This window comes from Talpa europaea (assembly GCF_964194135.1).
Source record: "Talpa europaea genome assembly, chromosome: 6".
NCBI lineage: Eukaryota > Metazoa > Chordata > Mammalia > Eulipotyphla > Talpidae > Talpa > Talpa europaea.
The window spans coordinates 130,542,113-130,564,446 of NC_140072.1; the positions used below are offsets into that span (position 1 = coordinate 130,542,113).

The 22,334-nt window shown below is 36.2% G+C and overlaps 1 protein-coding gene across 3 annotated transcripts in view; it reads left to right on the plus strand.

Moving 5' to 3' along the window:
• The window catches only part of IPO5 (importin 5), a gene marked incomplete at its 5' end in the record, with an annotated part of 34,190 nt that overhangs the window by 1,849 nt on the left and 10,007 nt on the right, over nucleotides 1-22,334 (plus strand). Inside the window, 16 exons of one of the 3 annotated variants that reach the window (XM_084235383.1) lie at nucleotides 3,663-3,743; nucleotides 5,945-6,137; nucleotides 7,571-7,700; nucleotides 9,310-9,406; nucleotides 9,542-9,646; nucleotides 12,109-12,231; nucleotides 12,312-12,432; nucleotides 14,059-14,146; nucleotides 15,729-15,835; nucleotides 16,709-16,833; nucleotides 16,926-17,015; nucleotides 17,102-17,275; nucleotides 18,309-18,527; nucleotides 19,511-19,594; nucleotides 21,456-21,588; nucleotides 21,677-21,798. In XM_084235383.1, coding sequence (XP_084091509.1) covers nucleotides 3,663-3,743; nucleotides 5,945-6,137; nucleotides 7,571-7,700; nucleotides 9,310-9,406; nucleotides 9,542-9,646; nucleotides 12,109-12,231; nucleotides 12,312-12,432; nucleotides 14,059-14,146; nucleotides 15,729-15,835; nucleotides 16,709-16,833; nucleotides 16,926-17,015; nucleotides 17,102-17,275; nucleotides 18,309-18,527; nucleotides 19,511-19,594; nucleotides 21,456-21,588; nucleotides 21,677-21,798 — 1,992 coding nt within the window. The remainder of the gene's footprint in view (nucleotides 1-3,662; nucleotides 3,744-5,944; nucleotides 6,138-7,570; nucleotides 7,701-9,309; nucleotides 9,407-9,541; nucleotides 9,647-12,108; nucleotides 12,232-12,311; nucleotides 12,433-14,058; nucleotides 14,147-15,728; nucleotides 15,836-16,708; nucleotides 16,834-16,925; nucleotides 17,016-17,101; nucleotides 17,276-18,308; nucleotides 18,528-19,510; nucleotides 19,595-21,455; nucleotides 21,589-21,676; nucleotides 21,799-22,334) is intronic. The other 2 variants (XM_084235384.1, XM_084235385.1) reach the window with 2 other exon arrangements.

A 22,334-nucleotide genomic window follows, 5' to 3' on the forward strand; every position in this document is an offset into this window, starting at 1 on the left:
TACAAAGTACAGCAGCATTGTAATTAGTAAGCTACTTTAATTCTCCCTCTTTCCTCCAGTTGCTTAAGTCTCTGTTGTCAAGCCTGGTAGGAATCTCTTCTGTTGAACTAAACACCCGTGTCTGGTTTACCTTGAATTCCATTGGTGCCGGTTGTAAATCTTTTATCACTTCCATCACTTTGGGGATATTTAGCAGCATTCAGCACATATTCTCATCGATAACAATTGGAAAAAATACTGTTACTTACTTGGCTTCTTTATTCCTAGTGAGAACATTCAGATATTTTTACTTTGTTAGAATATCCTGAGAATATTCTAATATGTAAAATAATTAATGTAATATGGAATTTTCTTAAATGATCCCAAAAAGGTGTCAGGGGAAGCTCCCTGCCACCATGTAATAAAAGCACGACATTGGTCTGTAAGTAGAGCTTCTTAGAAAGGCAAAATTTTGAAAAAAGAAATGGCTGCAATTAATATTCTAATGTAGTCCCGCCCCCTTTTTTGGCTTATAAACCTTTACCAGGTAATCAAACTAAATTATACAACAAACCCTGCCACCATGTAATAAAGCACGACATTGGTCTGTAAGTAGAGCTTCTTAGAAAGGCAAAATTTTGAAAAAAGAAATGGCTGCAATTAATATTCTAATGTAGTCCCGCCCCCTTTTTTTGGCTTATAAACCTTTACCAGGTAATCAAACTAAATTATACAACAAATATAGGGAGGGAAATTGAACTGAAGAATTTGCAAAGGCTCAGTAACTATCTTTGTAATTTACTCAGTCGAAATAAAAATTTTGACACAAAAATGCTAAACTGTTAACTGAGGTTACCTGTATTCAAAATTGAAATCAAATACAGTAAAACATTTATTGCTTTATAGTTGAAATCAAAAAAGGACTTTAAAAGTTTTTTTTTTTTTAAGTTACAGAACTTTTCCACTCTATATGTCATTTGGTAGGATTTATGTGTGTGTATATATATTTTATCTTCAAGGATATTTCTCTTTAGCTCTACAAGAGTGTTTCTGGTATTTGAGGAAATTATTTAAATGCCTTCAACATACAATAATTAACATTGAATAAACAATTGAATAATTGATGAGTAATCAAAAATTCAATGGTATTCATGACTAGACATTTTTATATAACATAGCTAAAGTATTTTCTTAATCATCCGCATGGGTTTCGTGTATTATTTCCCATTGACTTTGTTCTTCATTGATTATAATATAGAACTTCACTAGTGAGATTTGGAGGATAATGTATTGGAAAATATACCTGATTTTTGAGAACTATGTTGAGGATCTTAAATAGGTAAGGTGGTTTGTCTCTTCTTTTACCTTTTCATGTAAAAGTGGGCACCCATAATTATTTGTGGAATGAGGGCGATTAGTACATATTAGCATTTCTCCTTTGTGGGTAGGAAAAGGGGCTGAGGTGAAATCTTTACATTTTGTGCTTGCGTGTGGTGGAATCAAATGGAATTGGCTTTTTATTTGCCACTTGCTACATTAGTCAAATTCATTGAACCCAGTTAGGTTAGTATTAGGTATATTAGAATTATTCTTTATGTTTGCTATACTCTGATGTGTTCCATGCTTGGAATACAAAGAGGAAGAGATACTATCCCAGTCTTTGTGAAACTCAGTCTGTTCAGGTTTCAGAAAAAGTTGCACTTTTGATTTTAAGTGTACATTCTTTTTTCTAAACTATTGCCCTGGCCAATGGTGTGGTGCAGATGTAATGCTATATCTGGATTGCCACAGTGAAACATATCTGGTGGGGAGAACCCTCTCTCAGGTCACTCAGACATCTGACTTGACTTTGGATTCATCCTGCCATTGACTTTGGATTGGTCGTGGAGTAGAGTTTAATATTTGACATAATGTTTAGCAGTCTTTAGCAGAAGTAGCATTGTATAGCTGTCACAATGATAATCCCAGCTGAGCAAGGTGGAGAGCCTCAAATTTATAACAGGCCTCTGGGAGTGATATTCTGGTAGAGAATTTTATTTTCCAAAACTTTTTTTATTCCCCTGGAAATTTAAGTGTTAAACATTCATAGCATCTACAGATAAGCAAAGGCACAAGGATTAAAAACACATTTATTGTACTGTGAGACTGCTTAAATGGAAAAGATGTACCAGCTTTTGGGTTGCTTTGATAAAGATTAAGTGAAAAATCTCAAGGTACATATCCATTTTTGCAATCATCTTATGAATAGCTTTACATAAATTATCTCATTTCTGGATAAATAAATTCAGACCATCTTCTCTCCTCAGCTGTGAATGCTTCTTGTCACAGTTTTCAACATTGTTGTGATCCAGTGTGTGTATGTACTTGGGAGGAACTTGAGGTTATCAGTAGATTTTGAATTCTGCTTTCTCCCGAATTTGTTCTCCAGATTGAGATACTTTTGAGAAGCTTAAAAACTGTGTGGCACTGCATCCATCAGCTGTTGAGTGGAGTCAGCCCCCAGGGGGTAACCCATAGAGAACATTCAGTGCCCAGAGATTTTGAATTGGCCCCAGTAGACCAGAGTTTTTCCTACTACTTCTTATCTGTGATCTTGAGCAAGTCTTTTAACTCCTGAGCCTTTCTTTATTGGTCAATATTGAGGGAGCTATGGAGCATTTAGTAACAGGTGTAAAGTAGGTGTGGATTCAAAGAAACCCAGTTTCCCTCTCTCTTGTCCTTGTCACTTGTGACCAGAGACCCCCAGGTAGACTGTTGGCATGGTAGAGCAGACAGGCTCTTTAAACTTAAACATGTTATCTACGTTAGACCCTCAGAGGGTATATGAGTGTGAACTATCTAAGAAGCTTCATGGGGAAAACAATTCCATATGTACTTACGGTAATGATTTCTTTTCTATAGCAAAACACTGCCATTGTTGGACTTTAATGTCATATGAATTATGCTGCTCTTCAGCTTATTTTGTAGACAGCATGTACTTAGGTCTTATTTTTTGACCCACTCTAACAATGTCTTGATTGCTGTCAGCTTTTTATTGTTAGCCTATTTGCTCTGAAATGTGTCCTAAGTCACCAAAAATCCTAAGTTTCTAAATGTAAAATAATAATAAAGGATATTAAAATCTCCTGGCCAAATTTCTCTTGGCTGTTTGTTTACATATATAATATTGTATGGTTTCAGGATAATCCTTACTTGAAAGAAAATGTAGCTTAAAATTTTTGAATAGTCTTCGCTCTGTGGCTTGTTGCTTCCTTTGAGGTCTGTCTCAGGTGGCTGTAAGTAGCAGTGATTTGAACCAATTCTACATTAGCTGGTCTAAAAAATGTTAGGATAAGCAGTTTTCTATGAGGTAAGCCATGTGAGCCCTTAGTTTGCAGCATGGTCGTTCAATTCACATAACAGTTTTGAGGCCTGATGTTTTGTTATTCACAGGAGCAGAAGTTGGGGAGATATACACATACATTAGGAAAATCTGTTTAAGAAACCAAGACAGGAAAGAACTTAATAAGTGACTCCTTGAATATCCTTACCTAATCTATATGGAGTATATATTTTATGTCACAGGAGAAAATTTTAACACCAGACCTAATATGACTTCACACGAAAGCCTTTTCCGCATTATGCAATAGCATTAGTGTATTTCTGACGTATTCTAACCGTTAACATTTTTCTTTTTCATGTAGGAAACCTATGAAAATATCCCAGGCCAGTCAAAGATCACATTTCTCTTACAAGCAATCAGAAATACAACCGCTGCTGAGGAGGTACGTATCTGAGAATGTCATTCTTATGAAACCGACTGGGTGTTAAGTGGTGGTCAGAGTGGATGATGAGAAGTGGTGTTTACTGCGTACACATGACCAGACCTTTGAACTTCTTAAAAGGGACTCTGGAGACGCAATATTTTTTAAGTAAGTACTCTGTATTAAAAATGAGAATTTCTTGGGCCTCCGTGGTAGTATAGGGGTATTAAGTCTCAGTGTTATCACCTCTACAGCCTGAGCTTAATCCCCAGCCAGGGAACTAACCTACATACATGGCGTAGCGACCACTCCTGTCTCGCCAACTACTCCCCGCAGCAGTGTATTTCAGTAAATCCGCCTGTTCTGCTCCCTACTCTGTCTCTGGTGAATCCTCTCACCCCCTGCACCTCTGGCCTATGCCCCAGTTCTAGCAAAAATAATTTAAAAAAAAAAAATTGAAAAAGAGAAAAACTTGTAAAATAAAAAAATAATAATTTGGGGTTTTTTTTTCCCCAAGTAAGATGATGTACCCAAGGTATTAAAAGTTAATGGCTTTCAAATAATTACCTAAAAATTCTAAACTTTATTTCCCCACCCATAAGAAATTTCCCCTTATTTCTAAAAGAGAAAATTTATTTCATTCAGTGTTTTCGTTGTTGCTAAATGTTTCTGAAAACAATATTTTTTCGGCTATCTTTAAAATCTTTATGCTTATAACTGTCTCTAGGTAATGAAGAATGTGTGCTAAAGATGTTTAGGGACAAAAGACATTATTCTCATGATTTTTAGCAGGTTACTAGTTACTGAACCAAATTCAAGTTTATAGTTTGTTCTTTTCTATACATTTAACAGCTAATTTATTTTTCTTTCCAGAAATAATATTCCCATATTTGTTGAATGTGAATTCATTACTCTCTTTTTTGGGAAAAGGTGTCAAAATACTTAAGAAAACTTAACCCACCTAAGAAACATTGTATTTAGAATTTGTAAAAGTGAGACTTTTTGCTAACAAACAAACTATATGTAAGATGCTTTTATTAACACAGGATGGAAATGAAGTCACACTAAACTTCTATGTAGTATTTTGCCTTACTTCTAGTCAGTCAGTTTAAATTGGTAATTTGATGTTCTGTTAACACCTGAAAAGCAGTATAAAGTGCTCCAGTGTTTAATAGATAATAAAAGGTGCATCTTTGCCTTTGTAACATACTCATTCTTTAAGTCAAAATGAATGTCAGCTACAAAGAACAAATCTATGTAAGGTAACTTAAATCTCTAAAATTAATTGACTTCTAATTCTTGAAGATGTAAGTTAGCTGTGAAACAAATTTTAATGCCAAGAATAAAATGAATATTAAATTTTATTTTTTTAAACTTACTAAACCCTATTTAAATCTAGATTTGATATAAGAAGTAGATGATTTGTGAAATAGCCTTAAAATCTTAGACTTCATAGTTATCAGTGTGGGAGAATTGTTCAAATTTAAACACTTTGAATTCTTTCTGTACATACATTTTTTAAACTTCACATTCTACCGAAAGTAATTTAGATTTCTCAGTGAAAACCAAACAGAGGACAAAATTGACATTTTATTTGTAGTAGCTGAACTGTTTATGTTGTTCACCATCTTACTTATAGTCACAATGAGTAACCACAACCCAATAAAAGATTGTGAAAATTTAATATTTTAAATGAATTGATTTAATTTGTTAAGATTTTTAGAATGCCATTTGTCGTGACTTCTCTTGATAATTTGAAGAAATATACAGACATAGCCTAACTTAAATGTTATACAAATTTGAAAATGTGATAAGAATATACACAGGGAGAAGTATTAGGAACTGGTGGTGTTTTGCGTGAATGAATCATAAAGATAAATGGATTTGATAGAATTTTATCTAAGATGCCAATGAACTAGCATTTGTTTTTCTCCAAAGAATGCATTAAAAACAGGAGTTAAGTACAGTTTTATCATTGCTAAGATATGTGTTCCTGTTTGAGAGCTAATGTATATGTCTTTTGTTCAGCTATAAACAAAAATAACTTTTTAGACTAACATGAATAAAAAGTGTTTATGTATTTACCTATTTTAAAAAATTAACTGCTTTTGAAATTAATTGTATAGATAGAGTAGTAAAATACTTCAAGGAAGAGTGAATCTGGTTTTTTGAAATTTTTTTCTCTAATAAGGTAACAAATTATTAACAATGTTTATTTATAGGCTAGACAAATGGCTGCTGTTCTCCTAAGACGTCTTTTATCGTCTGCATTTGATGAAGTTTATCCAACTCTTCCTTCTGATGTTCAAACTGCCATCAAAAGTGAACTACTAATGATTATCCAAATGGAAACACAGTCTAGCATGAGGAAAAAAATTTGTGATATTGCTGCAGAGCTAGCCAGGAATTTAATAGGTATGTATGCAAATTTATTACTGTATAATAGAAGAAAGAGTATATCCCTCTTTGAAAATCTTTCTGGAGGAAGATTAATGAGTATTTGAGTACCATTAGAGAGTAGTTATGGATTGTGCAGTTGAGTCAAAAATTGGCAATATTTGTAAAATGCACTTACAACATTTACCTGTTGATGTTCAAAACATTCATTCAGAGAAATAATTTTGTAGTTTGCCTGAAAATTGTCAATTTTATTTCCCCCTTAATCTGTTAAATTTTCAAAGAAGTCTAATACATGTATTTTGTAGACTTGTCAATGGAATTAGAAATGAGGTGCTTTTGCTGTTAATTAGTATGTTTATAAAGGTGCACATATGCTGTTATATATATCATAAAATACCCAAAAACATTTATTTTTAAAGTTTGAATTAAAAGTGCCCCTTACCAGCTTTTAAATTCTTTTTGGTCACATCAAAATTATTAATAATGTAATTGACAAGCTTTTTTGTTTGTTTTTTTGACATTCTTATTTGTGATTTTAAATTATTGGACAGTTTGAATGGTTGAAGAGAATACCTCGCCCACTTGAGGGCTGAACAGGAGAACAGTGCCTGTTGTGCTTAATAAATCATGACACTGACATTTTAGTCTCAGCTACCGACATGCCGAAGCTCTTTTTAAGTTTTCAAATCTGAAAGGAGAAAATTATGTAGGTGACATTGTTTCTAATTCAAAATCACTTAGTAATGAAAACATAGCCAAGATTTTTCAGAGTGCTTCCTCCATTTGTTAATACCTATGTAAGCACACCGGTCTTTCAGAAAATTTCAGCAAATATTGGGGAAAGTTTTTTTAAGTACGGTAACTCATCTGTAATTCCTACAACGTTTTTATTCTTTATAACAGTATAACCAGTGAGTCTCTCAACTGGTACAGTGGATTTTTGTGGTTGCTTTTTCTTACTGCAGAATATTAAAAAATGTATTGTAAAGTCTTATTTAAAAAAGTTAGTACATTGATAACATCCTGTACTATTTAGAACTGCATCCGTACTGCTGTGGACTCAGGGTTCTTGTATTTTACCAGTTTGAAAGTGATAATTAATTACTTTTTGGTTTCAAGATCTAGTCACCAAATACTAGCTTTGCCTGCATTTTAAATTCTTTACTAGCAGTTGTACCTAACAGTCAAAGATTCAACCTGTCATATTGTAGGGTGCGCTTTTTCTCCAAATCTAGCTACAGCTATCACCTACTCTTCCGTAGCCCAGCACACAGGATTGCTTTTCATAAGGTGATAGTGATGCCATTTTTTATGTTAAAGCTCTTATTTTAGGGGAATTTTTTTTAAAATATGGAGCAAGTTAACGTTTTCTACTACTGCGTATTTTGAATACAACTTAATGAAATGAAAGGATTCACCCTTGATGTCTGAAGTTTTAACTTGACCATTTTACACCTGGATTTCTTTACTTTTAGATGAGGATGGCAACAACCAGTGGCCTGAAGGTTTGAAGTTTCTTTTTGATTCAGTCAGCTCTCAAAATATGGGGCTTCGGGAAGCTGCCCTTCACATTTTCTGGTATATGCATTGATATATTTTTTTTTTTAATTTAATGTTATGAATGCCCAAAGCTTTAATTCATTGTTTTAGTCTAATTTAAATATTTAGCACAGTGCCTTTAGATAAACTTTATATTTGTGTTGAAAGTAAAATTGAAAAAACACATAGCTTTTTATTTTATATTGTGATCTTTTTGTGCACAAGTATCCTTTGCCATTTTATCTCTTTGCTTTGTCCTTTGTGAGTCTGTAAAAAATTCTGGGATGACTTCTTTATTTGGAGATTGATGCAGTATCAAAATGTAGCTTTCAAAAGCCATTTTAATAATGGTATCTGGAAGAAGAGAAGGAAAATGCTAGTGAATTCCTCTTTGTTTTCTGGGTCTTTTGTGACCAAACTTTATGAAATATATAGTAGATTCCTGCGTATTTGCAAGCAAATATTTCAGATTGAGAATTGAATGATTATCTTAAGAATAGTTTTTGCGGGGCCTTCCTGGTTGCGCAAGGGATTAAGCTATCCGCAGCCACTGCAGCACGAGTTCTATCCCCGGTCAGGGAGCTACCTGCATAGCACAGCAGACCTCTCACGTCTCACCCACTGCTCCCCTCAGCAGTGTATTTCAGTAGATCTGCCTGTTCTTTTCCCCACTCTGTCCCTGGTGAATCCTCTCCCCCCAACACACACACCTCTGGCGTGTACCCCAGTTCTTGTATGTATAAATAAATAAATCTTTTTTTAAAAAAAGAATATTTTTGTGGAACCTTCTTGGTGACGCAAGGGATTAAGTCTAAGCACTCTGAAGCTGTCAGCAGCCACTACAGCATGAGTTCGATCCCGGGCCAGGGAGGTGACCCACATGGCAAGGCAGACCTCTCCTCTCTTGCCTATTGCTCTCCTCAGCAGTGTATTTCAGTCAGTCCGCCTGTTCTGTTCCCCACTCTGCCTCTGGTGAATCCTCTCACCCCCTGTACCTCTGGCCTGCACAGTTCTGCACTTACTATATAATTTATAATTTTTCTGGATCGTAAGGCATTCTTTTAAGCAAGCATCAGAAGAGGGTTGTTATATAGTGTGCCTTTTTCTACTTCATAACTTCAAATGTATCTTGTTTATCAGTAATCCTGAGTAGAGAAGTAAGTAAAGAATTTTTAGTTGAATTGTTTGCCAAATTTAGAAAACAGCTTGCAATACCTGAATCACCAAATCTAGGAGCTAGGAGCATACTGTTAGAAATTGTGGTCACTGCAGTGAGGAAACTGCAGTTGTTGCCTTGTCCTGCTCTCGAACTCCAGGTCAGCTTCCTATGGAGGCGGTGATAATGATTCAGCACCGGGCCTGGGATGGGTTATGGAGTAGTGTGCACCCAGGTCACCTCTGTTCCCATCGTCATCCTCTCCACTGCTTCCATTCATTCACTTTCCCAGAAAGCATTCCTTGGAAGATGAGCAGGTTCAACTGTAAGAATTAGTACATATATTTTAGTCCGACATGTTTGATAAGAATATTAAGTACTGATGTAAAAAAGTGTTACCTTAATAGAAAAGAAAGCTAGTCATCTTAGTTGACATTTAAGTAAGATACAATGTGGGGATTTTTTAAGACTTCTTTGGATTTTGTTTTTTAGGAACTTTCCTGGAATTTTTGGGAACCAACAGCAGCACTATTTAGACGTCATCAAACGGATGTTAGTTCAGTGTATGCAAGATCAGGAACATCCATCGGTAAATAATTTTAATTAATGTTAACACTAAGTGAATGTAGAATCTAACTTGATAAAAAAAATTCATCTTAAGAAAACTTGAACTTGAATCCATCAAAAATTTCTCATGTTTTACATTGTTTACTCTTCATTTTAGATCAGGACATTATCTGCTAGAGCTACAGCTGCATTTATTCTTGCAAATGAGCATAATGTTGCTCTGTTCAAACATTTTGCAGACTTGTTACCTGGATTCTTACAGGTAAGACAACAATACAGATAGGTGATAATTATATCCTTATTGGTTTTCCTGTACTTTACATTCCTTAGAGTTGTCTAATGCACAGGTTTTGGGATATAAAAGTGAAGAAATAAGTAAATTTCTAATCCCCACTGTGCTCACATTTATTGCCTTTGATAGACTCAGTCACTTAAAATTTTAGAGATGTAAATTTTGTCTGTAATGCAAGTGATGTAATTGATGCTTATTTTTAAATATATAACCCCATAGGTTAGTTCCATTAATTCAGATAACCTGGGCCTCCCCTGGTGGCGCAGGCTGTTGAGCGCCGCACTGTGAAGCTGTCCTCAGCCTCTGCAGCGTGGAGGGTTCAATTCCGGCCGGCCCATGAGAATCCCACATGGCGCAGCAGACCTCTCCTGTCTCACCCACTGCTCTCAGCATTGTTTTTCAGTCATCTGCCTGTTCTGTTCCCTGCTCTGTCTCTGGTGAATCCTCTCACCCACACCCCCACCCTCCGGCGCATCTGGCCTGTACCCCAGTTCTTGTATGCATAAATAAATAAATCTTTTTAAAAAAAAAATAATTCAGGGCCTCCCAGGTGGCACAGGCGGTTGAGCACAGCGCTGTGAAGTTGTCCACAGCCTCTGCAGTCCTGGTTCAATCCCCACCAACCATGGAGCAACCCACATGGCGCAACAGACCTCTCCTGTCTTGCCCACTGCACCCTTCTACAGTGTATTTCAGTCAGTCTGCCTGTTCTGTTCCCCGTTCTGTCTCTGGTGAATCATCTCACCCTCCTGTATATCTGGCCTATACCCCGGTTCTTGTATAAATAAATGTTTAAAAAAAAAGCTTAAAAAAATAATAATTCAAATAACCTATGAAATTTAATGTCATTTAATGTCCATTTTACATAAGGAGAAACTAAAGAGGAGAGGATAAGAAATTTCCCCAAGGTCACACAGTGTTGGTGAGTGGTAGAATCATATAGTTCAAACCCAACCTGAGCTGTAGTCTTTACTCTTAACCATGGAGTTTCTAAGTGTTTATGTTATAAATAGTTTATGGTTAGTTCACATTATTGAATCCCAGGTATATAAGTAGTTATTTTACAGATAGCTCTTCCTCAGTTGGGAAGTAAAATAAGATGGATAATAGAGATGTCTTTTTTTTTTTTTTCTGACTTCGAAGATCCCAAACCTCTTTTTATAATGAATATGCTGTAACTTCTCATATACTATACTAAAATGAAATGCCTGGGTAATGTAACTCAGGTACATACACAAGTTTTAAAAGTAACGTGTCGCCCTTAACTACATACAAAGAAGAAATAAAGGGGTGGTAACATGTAATAAATGGCATGCTTTTCCATATGTAAATGCTAAGGCAACACTACAGTGAGAGACAAGAGTGGGTAATCTATACAAATGTAATAGCTAAAAATGATCTGAGGTGTTATTAACAAATCAAATACTATGCTTGCTGTTACTGTTGATGATTTGATTTCCAAAAGTGGTAAAGTTCTGTACAAAACAAAATATGTATTCTTTATTACATAGTATTTAAAAATTGGATTGAAACCAGCAAAAAATAATTTGTGAATTAGAGTCTAAACAAGTTTTTTAATTTTTGTAAGTGTGTCTGACATATATGAACATTTTACATACATTATAGGTTCTTTTTAGTTTGTCATAAACATTTGTGTCACAGATACACAGGACATTAGTACCCCTGCCATCAGTCATTGTGATGACCAGGAAACACCTGCTGGGAGAAATAGCACGCTGTTTGAGAGCCCCTGGGTCAGAGAGGATTCAGAGGAGCAGGAAAAGGTTCCTACATGATACAGTTGTTAGCATGATTTAGTAGAAACTTTTCTCTCCGTGCCATCAAACTGAAAAGATATTTCAGTGGCAAAACATTAACTGTTCCATAATTTTGTTTCAATAGGTTATTTATTACCTAGAAATCTTGTTTAAAAGTCAAATTCCAGATTTTTCTTCCTTTGAATTTAGAGTAATTGAAAATATTTGCCAAAACTTAGTGAGCTGTCATTCTGAAATAGGCAATGGTAGATAGAAAATGCTCACTTAACTGCTACACACAGTGCCCCAACTTGATGTCAAAAAGAAATAAATTGGGTGATATTAGATATTTCACATGTATCCCAGGATCTAGTAGTTATGTCTAAAGATGATGAGGATATGGAAATTGGAGGGACAGAGAAAGGGCTGCCTGCCAGGTATAGGGGGAGTTCCTTGAGGTTGTGGTGACTGTAGTTTCATTATTTTGCTTTTACCTTGGATGTCAGTCTTTGTTTTATATGTTTTTAGTTAACAGTAGCCAGAAGGAAGATATACTTGTGGCTGTAGGTAGAATGTTTGCAAAATGTAGATTGCTAAGCTATTTAGCAAAAAGTACTCTTTCTCTTGGTGTGACTCTTGAATTCAGACCTTTTTCTTCTGTTTTATCTTTTCTAGGCTGTTAATGACTCTTGCTACCAGAATGATGATTCGGTCCTAAAATCCCTTGTTGAGATTGCAGACACTGTTCCAAAGTATTTGCGTCCTCACTTGGAAGCTACTTTACAGCTAAGTCTAAAGGTAAGCTGAATTCTTTAGTAACTGTTCTGTTTGTTCTCAATCTAAATTATTAAATGTATGCAATTATGCCTTCTTTATAGTTGTGTGGAGACACTAGCCTCAATAACATGCAACGCCAGCTTGCCCTTGAAGTAATCGTGACCCTCTCGGAGACAGCAGCTGCTATGTTAAGAAAACATACCAATATTGTTGCACAGACTAGTAAGTCAGAGGTCTTTAAATAATTTGTATTAATGTGGAAAATTTGTAAGGTAGGTTTGGTGATAATTATGTAAATTCACAGATATGCTCATAATGCTATCTTTTCAAAATCAGATGGATCCATGAGCCTGGGAAACTACATTTCTATACACATGTGCACGGCTCCAAAGTGGTGGCTTTGCTGCTGAACCCTCTTAATGCCAGTCATGACTTAGAATTCTTAGAAATAAATCAAAAGAACTTTATGGAGAAAATTGAATAATAGATGGAAAAACTAATAGAAGAATTAAATACTAGCTTTTCTCAATTATGATAGATGGATCCCAAAATTAATGAGGATGAGTATAGGGCTTGGAGTATCCAAAAGTATTTTGACAAAGTAGAGATCTCACCTATCAGCTGTGAAGATTGAATTTGTTGGTGATGTAGGTACAGACAAAAGGGTCTAATAGAGCAAAAAGGTCTAGAAGTAGATTCACCTGGAAACAGAAATTAGATAATTCTTCAAAGGTTGTTGTAGAAACTGATTATTTCTGTGGCAAAAAAATAGATCTCAACCTCAAGTACCCTATAAAAGTGAATATTGCTTTGATTAAGCTCCTAAGTAACAAATACATTTTATAAGAGGATTTTTTTAAGACTGAATCATAACCTGTAGGTGCAAACATTGCTAAATTGTCAAATGCAAAAAAAGACCAATTTTTTAATCGAGTACACCATTCATGTCTGTCCCTTTTAATTAGAAGTTAAAAGATAAGCAGTAGACTGGGAAAGAAAAGTTGTGGTGCACATAATTAACTAAAGTGTCAGTGTCTAGGAAATTCACTAAAGAAATGATAAAAAACTAATGAACACTGCCCAATCTGATAAAAGTAGATGCCATTCCAGAAATACAGATGGTCAGAAAGTTTGACAATATCAAGTGTGGGTGAAGGTACAGAGCACAGAGGGCAGGGCTATCACCCATAACTCCAGGGCACTTCACAACTTGTGAAATAAAATGGGCCTCCTTTTTAACTTCCTCTGAGAATCCAAGTTCATACTGCCACTATGGAGAGCCATTTTGTGGATTTTAGTAATATTGAAGGTAGTATAACAATTTCATGCCCTACATTAGTCTAGAAGATAAGTAGACGAATCCGTCCAAGCAAATTTTGTGGTAAGAAAAAATTGAGAAACGACCAAAATGTCCATCAGCACAATAGTGCATAGTGTATTTAGCTGAATGTATGTCAAGACAGTGTTGTCAGAGGATACGTACAATTTGATACCATCATATAAAAACTCATTAGTATTATATTTTGTATGTAGGTATTAAAAATCTGTAGTTTAAGTATAAAAATAGTTTGGGTTGACAAACATTGATTATGGTGTTCATCCCTGGTAAGGGGTAGGATTTGGGAAGATTGACTTTTATCCTTCATGTTATTCCTTAGAAAGAACAAGATCCAAGCAAATGTGAATGGGTGAAAATTGAACAAGCTAGATGTTGGTGACCCAAGCAGATAATTTTTTGTCTTACAGAGACAGGAATTCCTATTATAAATCTTAAATTCTTGTTTGCAAATGGTGATACTGAGAAAGTGAAAAATTAGTCTTCGGGTATGAATTAATTATTTACTTTAGTTCCTCAGATGTTAGCAATGATGGTTGATCTTGAAGAGGATGAGGACTGGGCAAATGCAGATGAACTGGAAGATGATGACTTTGACAGGTAATCCCATGCTCCGAGTTCCACTTGAAGGTTCCTGAGGGAATAGAGCAAGGTCAGGTGGCAGTGAGTGTAAGATGACAGACCAACTCTTCACCGCTGGATTCTGTAATCTGAATTCAGTGTTGAAGTGTGGAATGTGGGACATTTAGGTTTTCTTCTGTAGCAAGTTTTGTAAGCGTTTTTAATGGCATAAAAGTATATTTTACAATATGTGTAAAGTTTTAGTGTGATTGGGCCTCCCCTGATGGCGCAGCGGTTGAGCGCTGGGCTGCAAGGCTGCCTGCAGCCTCTGCAGCGCCTGTTCGTTCCCCAGCCGCCAGCAAGGGCCCCACCAAAAAAAAAAAAAAAAAAAAAGTTTTAGTGTGATTAATGGCTTTGTATGTATAGATCTCATTTATAATAGTTGTTCCTGCACAGTTCCCTATGAAATACCATATTTTCCCAATATAATATAATTTGGACTAGAGAGATGACAAGTGACAAGATTTTTGCACTCTAGGTTACAGAGCACTGGACCTAATTGTCTTACTTGTCTCAATTTAGGGAGGTCTCTTGAATTCAGATTCCTGTAACAGAGTCAATCAAAAAAGAGCAGGAATTACTCCCCTGATAAGGCTGCAGTCAGCTACTGTAACAGATGTTAAATAACCAGGAATTAATCCTATTAAAAATGACTGGTTTCTGGCTTAAGTTCTGTTTTAAGGTATATGAAAGTGATCCTTCACTGGAAATCACCTGTCAGGGCTGAAGAAGTCATACCAGGTTTCTTTTGCCTGGTTCAATTACTGTAATTGCTACTTCATTGCCTTTAATTTGCCCTGTAAAGCCACATAAATTTATGTAGTTTATGAAACTTTTTTCTGATTCTAGATGAATGAGATTTTCTTATTATCTATGAGTGATTAACCATAAATATATTTTTAAGATGAGTTTGCATCTAAAAACCTTTGTAAAGATCACTTCAGTAATCTTCATAGAACTGTTAGAGATTGTACATATGACAAATGATGAATCTTGCAGTTCTAAGATAGTACAAAAGTTTTTATGCCCAAATTTCTTCAGTTTACAGTGAAAACACTAAAAATGAGTTTTGCCTGTGCATGCTTTTTAGGAGTGCACCTCTTTAAAGGTAAATAAAATGACAGCAAGAGAAAACCAGTTACTCTCTTTATACCTTTAAGAGTTCCATGTTCTGTTCATTGATCAATTTAAAGGGTACATCTCCAGGAAATGAGATAACATAGTGCTCTTCTAGCAACTCTGCTCATGCCTCAGTCTTGAGGTTAGGCTGTGGGGGCAAGATTAAGGATTAAATTAAAAAATAAGATTAATCTTATTAAAAAATAAGATTCAGACATAGGACATTTTAAACCGTGGTAAATCATGATTAAAAAAAAAAAGTATTTGCACTCCCCTCCTTTAAATCTAGAACTTTTAGCTCACATTACACACATTCAAAAGACTGCTTATATTATTCTTTTCAGTGCTGTTCTGTAATCTGAATTTAAACATTGTTTAGAATTATGTCTGCGGTATACTACTCTTGGATATGTTGAATACATAATTTTTTGCTTGCCTGTAGCAATGCAGTTGCTGGTGAGAGTGCTTTAGACCGAATGGCTTGTGGACTTGGTGGAAAGCTGGTTCTACCCATGATAAAGGAACATATTATGCAAATGCTTCAAAACCGTAAGTTATCCTACAAATGCTAGAATAATGCAGTATGACTTTCTAAAACTTAATTACTGACAAGCACTTAGAATATGCCTGAAAACTAGTCTGCCTATCTATAGTCTGTTTAACCTAACTTTTACTTAAAATGATAACGTTCTAGGGCCTCCCCTGGTGGTGCAGCGGTTGAGTGCTGGGTTGCGAGGCTGCCCGCAACCTCTGCAGCGCCAGTTCTATCCCCGGCCACCAGTGAGGGTCCCACCAAAAAAAAAAAAAAAAAAAGAGGATCCCACCCCAAATTTTTTTGTTAAATAACATTCTATTCATCTTTGGCACCACTGAGTCTAAGTTTGTACAAGTCAACCAGTTACCGATGTTTCTCCACTGATGGACAGTTTTTCAAATAGATTTTTTTGTGTATGAAGTAGTGATTTATAATGAATTGAACTTGGCAAAGGTCTTTCTATATGATATTGAACTCAGTAAAGATTTGTTGTTGCTAAATGTGACTTTGAGCAAGTCTTTTTAGCACCTTGGGCTCCCTGTCTGGAGGGAAATGATGCTTGCCCTACATCCATCAGTGTATGACCCAAAATTCTGTTGTTTGCAGTAAGCCTCCGGGGGAGCATTTCTTACTTTAAGTAATTGATTTAAATACTGATTAGCTCTTTGCTTCCATGTTGCCTTTTAACTTTTAGAAGAGAAATAGTTATGTGCAGTAACCTCCCTCATAATAGAAACTGTCCAGTCAGGCACTTTTTCTGTCCATATTCCTAAGAGCTATATTAAAATATTTCCATATTTTCCCCAAAAAGGCTGTACTTCTAAATACTGGAATGACTTGTTTGTAGTGTCTAATTGCTATTCTCTTAATGTGTAACTCTTTCATAGCTGACTGGAAATACCGGCATGCGGGGTTAATGGCCTTATCTGCCATTGGTGAAGGATGTCACCAGCAAATGGAAGGAATTCTAAATGAGATAGTAAATTTTGTTTTGCTTTTTCTTCAGGATCCTGTAAGTACTCACAGACATTTGATTCACAGTTAGTATCATAGTTTCCCTTGGGAAGCCATTGCCTTTGCTAATACACAGGAACATTATTTCAGCATCCCCGAGTAAGATATGCAGCCTGTAATGCTGTGGGACAGATGGCTACAGATTTTGCACCTGGCTTCCAAAAGAAATTTCATGAGAAGGTAAGTCAGAAGCCCCTCAAATACTCAATTATATATGAAGAAGGGTGGTGCTGCAGAATGCATATATGTACAATCTAATTTCACAGGTGATTGCAGCACTGTTGCAGACCATGGAAGACCAGGGCAATCAGCGAGTGCAGGCCCACGCAGCCGCCGCTCTCATTAACTTCACTGAGGATTGCCCTAAGTCCTTACTCATCCCATATCTAGACAATTTGGTGAAACATCTGCACTCCATTATGGTACTTAAACTTCAAGAGGTAAGTTTCAAGATCTTTAAGCCTCTTCTTTAGAAATTAATTTAGGTTAATTTTATGGGTAAGACCTGGAGAAAGAGGTGCTTTTCAGCATGGCTTTAAAGAATAAGCAGTTAATAGGAGAACATTTGAGATTATTCTAAGCAGAATAATTCAGACTTGATCAGAGAAAGGGTTAGTACTGGAATTGGAAAAAATTCAGCCTTAAGGTTAGGTAAAACCAACATGAATTGTCTTGAAAACAAGGCAAAATTATTTTTGAACTGATACATGTAAAATTAGAAGAACTATTTTATGTTCTTAACTGCTGCAAGAAATCATGGTGATATGATTGTAGGAAACTCACATGGTAGCTTTGTGAGGCATAAGCAAAAAAAGGAGATTTAGGGCAAGACCCATCATACAGTTATTCTGGGAGCCTGGGTGGTACTAGGAGAAATTATGGGAGGAAGACGATTGTAGAGGACACTTCTTTAAAGCAATACTTTACTGCCAGTTTGAGTTTTAAAAGATGAGAAGTAAAAAATGTTGACCACCATTATTCTAACCTTGGTGACAGAAACAGAGAAAATATGGAAAGAGAATATCCGTTTTGCTTTAATTATATGGAATTTTTTAAATAAAGCCTGGTCATCTGAACAGGTTTATTGTTATGGCGTAAGCAGTACAACCTAAAAACACTTGAATGTTGTTAATTTTCTCCTCTATATAATATGACAGCCCAAAACACAAATAGTGGGAACAAATAAGGGAAAAATTGGTAAGAATAGGCATTGAACAAAAATTTTAACAGCAGTCAGATACATGCTGGAAAGTTAACTACTTTGAGATAAGGCAAAAATAAGTAAGGAGCACTATGTTGACAGAAAAGAGCCCATATAAATAGTTCAATGGGAATTCTTAAATTTGTCCAAAACCTGTCATCTCCAGTCTAACTTTTGGAGGGTGGTCTCAGCTTGCTATTCAGAGAAGCTTTTGAAGGGATTACTTCTTCCAATTTCTCATTATGGATCTATTTTGTGTGTCTTCCTTCTAGTTGATTCAGAAAGGCACCAAGTTAGTTTTGGAACAAGTTGTGACATCTATTGCATCAGTTGCAGATACTGCAGAGGAAAAATTTGTCCCATACTATGACTTATTTATGCCATCACTAAAGCATATTGTTGAGAATGCAGTTCAAAAGGAGCTCAGACTTCTCAGAGGAAAAACTATTGAATGCATCAGCCTCATTGGTCTGGCTGTTGGGAAGGAAAAAGTAAGTGGCTTGTATTGAATGGATTGTATGGAATTTGGCTGTGGAGGCACTGAGAGTAATGGAGGGACCCTCCTCTGACAAATGGTGTCTAGATGCTCATTTTTTTCATCATCCTGTCCTTTAATATATAAATTATTGTCTTCCTTTTTTTTAATCATTGGGATTTAATGCAGTTTTGCTCTTGAAACCTCTTCCTTTACACATCTACATTCTGTCTCTTGGGAATTTTCTGAGGTTCAAAACCTATCATCCAAAATGAGTTTACTTTTACTCATTTCAACATGTGTTTAGAAACATTCTGCTTGCTTTGCTGTTAATCCAAAAAGCAATCCATATGCGTATAGCCCCTTCAAGAAATAATTAGCAGGGACCACTAGTCAGTGTGTTTTTCTTCCAAGTCAACATCTCATGGTTGTCAAAACTAATCCCAAACAAGTTCCTATGTTGTCAGCCTCTTAAATTCTGAATCCCATAGATCCTCTCTGCTTGGTCTCCTCTAAAGCCAGCACTAGTGTTAACTTATAAATTGTTTTCTGTGGGACACTGAGAAACTAACCAATAAAACATGTCTATTTCCATACTCTATATCTGTCTTTCAGATTATCTTGGAAATACTGCCTGTTTATGCAATGGAGATTGCATACACAGTTAGATGAAATCAGTTTTACGAAATGCAAAATTTTCTTACTGGGTTTGGATTGTCCTTCTGTTGCTAAAAATATATATAAATCATAAGATGAAATTTGATGCCCTTAGAAATATTTTTATACTACACTTTAGCTTGACCCTCACTGCAAATATATTTATCTGGGATGAGCACTCAGTTCTTTGCAATGTAGATGAAACTTTTTCAAGATATTTGTGGGATTATGACCCATGTGGGAAATGTAACCTATTGGGATAAATTTTGTAAACAAAGTTGAACCTCTCTGACCTGAAATACATGAGTGATCCTGGTGTTGATTTCCACAAATTTCTTCTAGTTCATGCAAGATGCATCAGATGTAATGCAGCTATTGCTGAAGACCCAGACAGACTTCAGTGATATGGAAGATGATGATCCTCAGGTAAAGCAGCCTTCATGCACTCTGCTCCATTTAGGAGTTTTGGATAGTGCAAGTTAAATGTACTAAGAAAAATTTGGGTGATGGGTATCTTGAGAGAATAACAAGCCCTGTTTCAGAGACATTCTTAGCTGGGTTTCCTTATACTTTTCATGCCCTTTTTTTCCCTCAGTCCCTTGCAGATACTGCCTTTCCTGACTCTCACCTCATAGCTGCTCTTGAGGGTCCTATGCTAGTCTCTGTTACTTCCTTCCTCCCCTTGAGCTGTGTTGTTCACAATCATGGCTTCAGTTTTCCTGTGGTGCTTGTGACTTCCATATAGCCTCTGAGTTCAGAGATCATTTATTCCAACCACTTACTAGATAACTCCATTTGGATGCCTCCTGGCCCTTTGAAAGCCATATGACTTCCGCTTCTGTCAAAAGAAAAAGAAATGCAGAAACCCAGTGGTTTTAGTCTCTCTGCATGTGAACAAACATACCTTCACATTAGAAAGAACCCGCCCCCACCAATCTGGCTAACTCACTCACAGTTCACATCCTTTATAAGTCTCCAGGGTATGGGTACTTAAGGCACCATTGTAATAACATCGTAAATGTCTGTCATAATCTAAAGTTTATAATGCCTGACCTATAACAGGCACTGGTTAATTGTTGGATTAAATTTTGATCTTACCCAACCACATTGTAATTGTTTCCCCCATTACTTGAATAGGAAAAGAGTAAGCAGTATGGAGTGTGATAAACAGCATGTACAGGTTTTTGCTTTCTTTGCACAATAGTATATAAATATGCATGTTTTTTATATGTACGGAGATATAAAGTCCAGAAGGATATTAATAAATTGCTAGAAGTAGAGAGCTGAGAGGAATTGGGCACTCTAAAGACTGTGCCTACCTGTCCACCTTTGTTTCAGCGAGCAGTAGAGTGCTTGCCATGTGGAACACACCTAGTACATAATTTGTGGTGTGAATGGGCTTTATTTTTACACTTAAAGTTATTTAGTTTTTGTTTTGATTTTTAAATTAATAGGAATGGGGAGTTTGTGTATAGCTATGGGTGCGCATATGCAAGTGAGGCAGACAAGATACATAGTTACTGCAAAGTAAAAATCACTTTGTGCGTTACAGGCACAGTGAACCATACCAGTTTCTTTGTAGGTGATTTGAGGTGAGAGGCCTTAAAATATACCCCAGCCGCTTGCACAGAAAATTGAAACACTAATCATGGCCTCTCTGGTGGTGCAAGGGGTTAAGACGCAGCACTGTGAAGCTATCTGCAGCCACTGCAACACAGGTTCGATCCCCAGCCAGGGAGGTGACCCACACAGTGCAGCAGACTGCTCATGTCTCACCCGCTGCTCCCTTTAGCAGTGTATTTCAGTCAGTCTGCCTGTTCTGTTCCCCACTCTGTCTCTGGTGAATCCTCTCACCCCCACACCTCTAGCCTGTACCCCAGTTCTTGTATGCATAAATCTTTAAAAAAAAATTGAGAAAGGGATGTTTTGTCTCTTGGATGTTGATAAATGTTCATTAAATGGAATGCTAGGTAGTAGGGAAACAAAGTGAAGTAGAAAATGTTGTAGAAAACAGTGTCAAGGTGAGATACTACAACTGAAACCTGTGCACCTTCATAAACTAATATTACCTCAGTAAAAAAAAAAAAGTCATGGCAGTTATTTATGAAGAGAATGAAAACTAGAAATTGTTTTTAAATTCATTATTGTTTCTGAACATTTTATGGCCTTAGAAAATGCACTTAATGCTTAAAGATCTGTGAATGTAAACATTGTTTCCATGATACAGAGAAATGACTTTTATTATGATGTTCTCTTTTTTTTTCCCCCCCTAATATTTCCCCCCAAGATTTCTTACATGATCTCAGCATGGGCCAGAATGTGCAAAATCCTTGGGAAAGAATTTCAGCAGTATCTTCCAGTGGTCATGGGACCTTTAATGAAGACAGCTTCCATTAAGCCTGAAGTGGCCCTTTTAGACAGTAGGTGTCTTTATGAGGACATAACGATTATAAAATTCCACTCTGTTGTTATTTTTAACGTGAATTTTGTTTTCTTCCCTGTTACTAGCTCAAGACATGGAAAATATGAGTGATGATGATGGCTGGGAATTTGTGAACCTTGGAGATCAGCAAAGTTTTGGTATTAAAACTGCAGGACTGGAAGAAAAGTCAACTGCTTGCCAGATGCTGGTAAATGATTATGTTTACTAAACTTTGTTTTATGACTGATAATATGCATTTCATAGGAATGCTTTGCATACATGCTCAATTATTTTGAAGGGTGGGGATATAGGAGAGGGAATGGGGGGAAAACGAGCTGGGAATATATTATTTAAAAAGTAAAATGTAGAAACCTTTCCACTTCTCATTTTACATCTTAAAGAAACCATGTAGATAAACCTTTTAACTTTGCTGTTCTTAGTACAACAACAAGGACCTCCCTGGTGGCATAGGGGTTAAAGTCTCAGTGCTATCAAGCTGCAGCCAGGGAGCTAGCCCACATGGCGCAGCAGACCTCTCCTGTCTCGCCCACTGCTTCCTTCAGCAGTGTATTTTAGTAGATCTGCCTGTTCTGCTCCCCACTCTGTCTCTGGTGAATCCTCTTCCCCCACTTCCCACCCCCCACCCCCGCACCTGTGGCTTACACCCCAATTCTTGTATGCATAAATAAATAAAAATAAATCTTAAAAAAGAATAACTTAAATGCCTTATAATAGGAAGATGAT